The sequence below is a fragment of the Drosophila yakuba genome, chromosome X (genome assembly GCF_016746365.2).
Source record: "Drosophila yakuba strain Tai18E2 chromosome X, Prin_Dyak_Tai18E2_2.1, whole genome shotgun sequence".
NCBI classification, from domain to species: domain Eukaryota; kingdom Metazoa; phylum Arthropoda; class Insecta; order Diptera; family Drosophilidae; genus Drosophila; species Drosophila yakuba.
Window position 1 is genome coordinate 5,986,799 of NC_052526.2, and position 7,042 is coordinate 5,993,840.

Genomic DNA, 7,042 nt, shown 5'->3' on the forward strand with positions numbered 1-7,042 from the left:
CATCGGCACATCATCAATGCCTAATTTCATGCAGCTCGCTCGACGTTGCCAGATCGGTTGATCACATAATTTACGGAGTTTCGCGTACAGTTGTTTTTCAAATTTAAATAATTAGTCATGTATTTCTATTCACTAGCTCGACTATTTCGAAACTATTTGGAGGTAATTGTAAGAATATATTTACAATTTTGATATAATAAAAATATATATAATAATAAAATAACCGGCAATTGTTTCAAAATTCCACTTGGAGTGCTTTCCAATTGCCAGGCGTGATGGTAGTTGGTATTTCGCAGATAGCTGCCAGCTGGTCACACTGCCCAGCGTTACAATTGGCTGTCAAACCAAAACATTCCCCAGTTCCTCAGTTTCCAATTGAACGCCAGGATCAAAGGAGCGCAGCCGCGGGCACAGGAGCACACGGAGCACACGCAGCACACGGAGCCAAGGACCCGAGAAGCACCAGAAGCCAAGCTGCTGGCCAGGATGAACGGACTGCCGCCGAGCAAGCACTACAACTTGACGCACTACCAGCAGCGCTACAATTGGGACTGCGGACTGTCCTGCATCATCATGATCCTGTCGGCGCAGCAGCGGGAACAGCTCCTTGGCAACTTTGAGGCCGTGTGCGGCGAGGAGGGATTTGGCTCGAGCACCTGGACCATCGACCTGTGCTATCTGCTGATGCGCTACCAGGTGGGAATGTCATGACGCACATTTATTTGGCCATTCTTCTAACACTCTCAGTCTCATTGGGCAGGTGCGCCACGAGTACTTCACCCAGACGCTCGGCATTGACCCGAACTATGCGCAGCACACGTACTACTCCAAGATCATCGACAAGGACGAACGGCGGGTGACGCGCAAGTTCAAGGACGCCCGGGCACACGGACTGCGCGTGGAGCAGCGCACCGTGGACATGGAGGTCATACTGCGCCATTTGGCCCGCCACGGACCCGTCATCCTGCTGACCAACGCCTCGCTGCTTACGTGCGAGGTGTGCAAGCGCAATGTCCTGGAAAAGTTCGGGTGAGTTTCTCCTTTCCGCCAGCGATCCCCAAAAACCACCTTAAATCCCCATGAATCCCCAATGAAAAGCTGTTTTCACCTGCCTTGCATTGTTCAAAATACACGCCTGCGTGGACCCAAAAGGTACGCCGGACACTATGTGGTGCTCTGCGGCTACGACATGGCCGCCCAGAAGCTCTTCTACCACAATCCCGAAGTGCACGATGGCCGTAAGTATGGAGCCACCACAGTGTTGGGCTGAAATTTCATTGATTTTCGTTCTTGGCTGCGTTCCATAGACATTTGTCGCTGCCTCATCGATTCCATGGACACTGCCCGTCGCGCCTACGGCACCGACGAGGACATCATTTTCATATACGAGAAGCAGGCCACTAAGGAGTAGATGGATTAACCCAGAAAATTAACCGTGGAACAGGAAGTGGAACAGGAACAGGAGTACCTGCCGTCGCCAGGTTGCCAGGTGATGATGAGAAAGGAGGATTGCAATCTGCGCTTGTGATATTAGGTCTTTAGGAGGAGAGCATGTACATGTACATGTATATGCGACTTACGAGTGGTTGCTTGGTTAACTTTGGCACAACAGTGTACTTTATTTAGGTATTGTTAGCAGTTAGCAGTTGGTCCCCATACAAAAAACGATTGAATAACAATTACACACACGTCTATGTAAACTTGCCAGGCAGCGTCCGCATTCTAGAGGCGTTCCATTGACCTGGCGCTGCAAAAACTGTCAGGGGAAAGTAATCCAATGTTATTACTTAATACTTAGTTAGTTAGTTTATAGAGAACAATAGGAATTGTTCTTAGCTTACTTTTTGTTTAGCGCTCCCAAAACTAATTTCCATATTTGTAGTACAAAAACATTCCAATAAGTTGCAATAAGATGCATGTATGTAGAAAATAAATAAGATTATTGTTCCAAAAAAATCGCAGCCAGTCGGACGTCGCCTTAACGTGACTGCTCCTTCTCATCCTGGTCGGCGCCGCCGCAGATAGCCTTGTACAGTTGCTGCATCTTGATGTGGGGCGCCTCAACGGGCAGGATCACTCGGCCATCGACATCCGTGTACTTGCTGTACGGCTGCTCAGAGAAGACCTCGAATCCATGCGAGCGGAATATCTTCTGCGAAAAGATGCCGGTGGCATCGGCTTTTAGCAGGCGGAAGCCATTCTTCCTGGCCACCGCCACCGATCGCTTGACCAGCTCGTTGGCTATGCCCTGGCCACGGTAGCTGGAGTCCACCGACAGGATGCGCACATCGAACATGCACGCCACGTCGAAGTGCTCGAAGAGATTGTACTTGAGATTGTGTCTGTGTAGCAAGTCGAAGATCTTGCGAAAGCCCGCATCGTCATTGGTGTCCAGCTTGCTCAGCGCTTTGGCCGTGTCGCCCGGCTTCAGGATGCCATTCAGGACCACGCCGACTACTTTGCACACTCCCTGCTCCTGCTCCTTCGCATCCACAGCCATCACGCTCATCCGGTCCAGTATGGCCTCGGCACAGTGCGACTCCAGAGCGGCACAACTGCTGCCGTTCTGGCACAAACCGGCGGCCTTGTTCAGCGGCTCGTCGGCGAAGAAGTTGCGACGCAGGTGCTCCAGCACCTGGTCGCAGTGCTCCGGTCCAATCATTTTGTACTCCATGCTGGAATAGCTGTATCTGCGGATTGTAATGAAGTTCTGGCGGCCAAGCCCATTAAAATGTATATCTAATTAACTACGCTTGCATACAATTGCACATTAAACACTATTTTTTAACATTTTTTAACATTTTCACTTGCAAAAGTCTAGGTACACACATGGCACTCGAATGTGTTGGAACACTTTGGCCATAACTCAATTAGTCGCTGTCCTTTCAACTCGCAACCTCTTGCCTCTCGCTCGCTTCCACTGCACTGTGTGCTGGCTTTTGTGCTGATGCCACACCCCCATCGCCAGCCGCCCCCAACGACGCCTGCTCGCAGATTCCCCCACAGATTCCCCGCCGATTCCACGCAGGAGCAGCCCCCTACTTTCTGGCCATTTAATCCCAAATGGCGTGACAAAGGCGGTGTCATCTGTGGTAGACCAGATTTCACGTTGGATTTGGCAGTTAGATTCACTTACTCGGTTCCTTTGGCTGTATGATCTGGGATCTGGATGAGCTGGCTGAGCTGGCTGAACTGGTGGACGGTGTTGTTTGTTTGCCTCGCTGAGTTGAGTTGCTTGGGCGGCGAAAAAATGTGTAACCTACTTGCGGGCGCTTTCGGATGCGAAATGCGACTGGAGCAGCTGGAGCAGCCGACCAGGCGAAGCGATAGCGACAGCATCCCGTTGCTGCACTGCAAGAAAATACCTACACTCTTTAGATGAAACGAATAGAATTGAAGTTACGATGAACACACGCAAGTTGCTTTCTTTACCATCCAATGGTAATTCGAAAGTTATTTGTAGGTCACAAGGCACTCGAAGGCACTCCCCCTTTTCGCTGCGTGTACGCCCTCGTGTTTGCCTCATTGCCGAAGCATGAGAAAAATGTGGTCCTCTGAGATGGGGGGAAAGGGGAGAGGGGTGGTCCTTCGAGTGACAGCCATGCGTATACGCAACGTGCACACACACTGGAGCATTGGAGCACTGGAACATTGGACAGGAGCAACAGGAGCGATTGCCTGGTCGTGACTTCTGCGGGTGCCACAGTAAAATCGAGAGTTTTCCCCGCCCGTTGCCCGTTTTCCGATTTTCCCCGGAAAATGCGGGCGTGCGTGCGTGCGTATTCGCACCAACTGTTGATTCGTCGCACCCGCACTCATATACAGATTTTTACTCTCAACGAGCAGGACGTGGTTACATTGGGTGTGAGGGGCACATCCTGCTCACATGCAAATGCTTTTATGGCGCCATATGAGAGGCTTAAAAGGGGGCTGTGCACTTGAAAGCGATGGGAAGTGTCTTGAATTGACACATGTAACCGTGTAATCATGTAATAGCTATAACTCAACTGGTGTATATAGCATATAACTATATAACTATATGCTAGACAACTGTTGCTCTGACCTTCCTCGCCGCGTTTGCTGCCTGATGTCCATACTCATTGGGTTAATGGTTAACCCTATTTGGACGCCATTGTGGCCACTGGTGACCAATTGGGGCGGACACGTGGCCATCTCCGCATTGCACTGAAAGAAAAACTGGCTGCTTGTGCTCCCCATGAGATGAGAGCACTTTACTTCTCAACTCAAAACTTAACTGCTCGGTAGTAGTTGTTTTCTGAATTGTCTTAATTTTTCTCTTACTGCACAAAAGTGGCGAAAACACGACGTGTGTTCATTGAAAGCGAGCCACAAGACTCGTATTTAAATTGCGTGACTCTCTTCCGGATGGACGTGTAGTGCGTAGTCGTGAATGCAGATCGAGAGACCCGGGGAATCAGAGACCCGGAGGAACAGAGACCCGGAGGAACAGAGACCCGGAGAAACAGAGACCTGGAGGAACAGAGACCCGGAGAATCAGAGAACCGGAGCACAAAGGTATTTCAGACCCAACGACGCTGTGCGTTTAGCTGCGTGTGGCTGTGGCAGCTATGCTCGTTATTATCGCTCGTTATTGACGGCAATCAGATTCAATTGGCATCAATGATTGGCCCCAATATCGTCAATACCATCAATATTCTAATATCTATTGACTATCGAAGGGGAGGGCATCACTAACTGACCTTGAAACGGGGAATCCCCGTGGCACTCCGTTGAAATCCGGCGTGTTTCAGGATCTGTGGAAGCGCAATTTGTACCAGGGGTTGAGTCAATCTCCTGAAATCCATGCTTGTGATGGTGCACACTTGGAATTTTGAGTGGGTTGGAAAATCTCATAGAAATGGGGGAACAAATCTGATTTGAAAAGTTTATCAAGTGCCGGTCAAATCGTTGACATGTTGGGAATTGAAAACGATCAATCCAACCAGCCATGCAAACTATTGCTTTTCATTGTTTAGTTTATGAATATGAATATTATGCTTTTATGAATTTGCTTTTATGAATATGCGTTTATGCATACCAATAATTAATTCGTTCACGTATTGGCTTAAATAATTGTTACCACTGACAGTTTTTAATGGCATCGCTGGCATTCGCTTTTTAGTTCAGTTCCGGAACTGAACAGCTGAGGGGCCCGAATCGAATCCCGAGCCCCCAAAATGGTCACCAGCACCCATCCCCCCATCCCTCCCATCAAAAACGATCCAATCCGATGCGATGCGATGGCTTCCCAAGATCGGCATCCAAAGTTCTCTCGCCAGGTCGCTCGATGAGTCTTCATTCGCTGGCCCAGTTTGTTGTCGTGCTGTAGTCCGCTGTCCGCTGTAGTTCCCACTTTGTCGTCTATTTTATTTTCGTAGTGTCGCGTATATTTAGTAAATATTTTGTTGTTGTTATTTATAGTTCGTACTTGGTTGGCGTGGTGCGTGTTGTACTCTCGTGTTTTTCTTTTTTTTTTGTTTTCCATTTTTTTTTTTGGGTGGCATATTTTGTTTGATTTTGCGATGGCAGCCAAAGATCGCCTGCCCATCTTCCCCTCCCGCGGGTGAGTAGTTAATCCTTTCCGAAAGCCATTCCTCCAGAATTTCCACCACTCCACTTCCATTGTAGGGCACAAACGCTGATGAAGTCGCGTTTGGCCGGCGCCACCAAGGGACATGGTTTGCTCAAGAAGAAGGCCGATGCCCTGCAGATGCGCTTCCGTCTGATTCTGGGCAAGATCATTGAGGTAAGAGCGTGCACCGTATACACATTCTCCCCTCCTGCCAACCTCATATCTTACGCCTTTTCCAGACCAAGACCCTTATGGGCCAGGTGATGAAGGAGGCGGCCTTCTCCTTGGCCGAGGTCAAGTTCACCACCGGCGACATTAACCAGATCGTGCTGCAGAACGTGACCAAGGCGCAGATCAAGATCCGCACCAAGAAGGACAACGTGGCCGGGGTCACGCTGCCCGTATTCGAGCCGTACACGGATGGCGTGGACACCTATGAGCTGGCCGGCCTGGCACGTGGTGGCCAGCAGCTGGCCAAGCTGAAGAAGAACTACCAGAGCGCCGTGCGCCTGCTCGTGGAGCTGGCCTCGTTGCAGACTTCGTTTGTGACCCTCGACGATGTGATCAAGGTCACCAACCGGCGAGTCAACGCCATCGAGCACGGTGGGTGTTCCATAAACTATACACTATTGATATGATAACGATGTGTCTTTCCATTCCAGTGATCATACCCCGCATCAACCGCACCATAGAGTACATCATCAGCGAGCTGGACGAGTTGGAGCGCGAGGAGTTTTACCGGCTGAAGAAGATTCAGGACAAGAAGCGCGAGGCTCGCAAGGCATCCGATAAAATTCGGGAGGAACAGCGGCGTCTAGGCCAAGTGGCCGAAACGAAGGAGGTGCAGAACATCCTCGACGAGGACGGCGACGAGGATCTGCTATTCTAGACGCCACTCCGATGACACTCTGATGACACTCCCCCCCACTCCACACACAGAACGGCACCCACACACTATGTACCAATCCACCCACTGCTACACCTGACGACCCATTACCGCCCAATCATCAACCAATCATCATCACTCAACTTTGCTACCTCACTTCCCGCGAAAAGATCACCTCTCGTTTATTGTTGTCGTTCGTTGTGATCCGGATGTTGACCACTTGTCGCTCTTGGAAATACAATCCGTAATCGTAACCTTTGTGAACGCTATGTTTGTGGTTTCTACTGTCAGTCAGCTGTTTTTGTGTGTGTGTGTGAAATCAAGTATACGCAGTTAGTTCGGCTGAAATGTCAAGTATAAGCCAAGTCTATAAAGTATTCAATAGTTTGTAAGTGGGTAGTCAATATGCAAGTTGAATGGCAATTAGTACACATCAGATCCGAATGCGAATGGAGACGCAAACGTAGGGTATGCCAATGGTCGTGTCTGCTCCATAATATTCATTTGATGGCCCATCAAAGCAGCGTATTAAGCTGCTTATAGGCTGAAATTGTCAATTTAGC

General features: G+C 49.5%; 3 protein-coding genes across 5 annotated transcripts; 2 read left to right on the top strand and 1 right to left on the bottom strand.

Annotated features, from left to right (window-relative positions):
* Positions 1-309: 309 nt before the first annotated feature.
* LOC6524394 (protein GUCD1) lies at positions 310-3,409 on the top strand. Of its 2 annotated transcripts, none has more exons than XM_002100216.4 (4): positions 310-696; positions 761-1,029; positions 1,099-1,238; positions 1,308-3,409. In XM_002100216.4, the coding sequence occupies exons 1-4, from the start codon at positions 487-489 to the stop codon at positions 1,409-1,411; spliced, it is 723 nt and encodes a 240-aa protein (XP_002100252.1). In that variant the 5' UTR covers positions 310-486; the 3' UTR covers positions 1,412-3,409. The 2 variants fall into 2 exon arrangements, with proteins under 2 accessions (XP_002100252.1, XP_015045640.1); XM_015190154.3 differs by having other exon boundaries at positions 314-696; positions 1,153-1,238.
* Positions 1,595-4,897, bottom strand: LOC6524395 (arylalkylamine N-acetyltransferase 1). 2 transcript variants are annotated; one of them, XM_015190155.3, is made up of 3 exons: positions 4,722-4,897; positions 1,842-2,710; positions 1,595-1,756 (listed from the first exon to the last, which is right to left on the bottom strand). In XM_015190155.3, exons 1-2 carry the CDS (start codon positions 4,824-4,826, stop codon positions 1,979-1,981), a joined length of 837 nt encoding a protein of 278 aa, XP_015045641.1. In that variant the 5' UTR covers positions 4,827-4,897; the 3' UTR covers positions 1,595-1,756; positions 1,842-1,978. The 2 variants fall into 2 exon arrangements, with proteins under 2 accessions (XP_015045641.1, XP_039226181.1); XM_039370247.2 differs by lacking the exon at positions 4,722-4,897 and adding an exon at positions 3,137-3,339 and having other exon boundaries at positions 1,842-2,690.
* Positions 4,898-5,168: 271 nt separating this feature from the next.
* LOC6524396 (probable V-type proton ATPase subunit D 2) lies at positions 5,169-6,748 on the top strand. Its single transcript, XM_039370258.1, has 4 exons — positions 5,169-5,584; positions 5,650-5,767; positions 5,833-6,196; positions 6,256-6,748. Exons 1-4 carry the CDS (start codon positions 5,544-5,546, stop codon positions 6,480-6,482), a joined length of 750 nt encoding a protein of 249 aa, XP_039226192.1. The 5' UTR covers positions 5,169-5,543; the 3' UTR covers positions 6,483-6,748.
* The last annotated feature ends 294 nt before the right edge of the window (positions 6,749-7,042 follow it).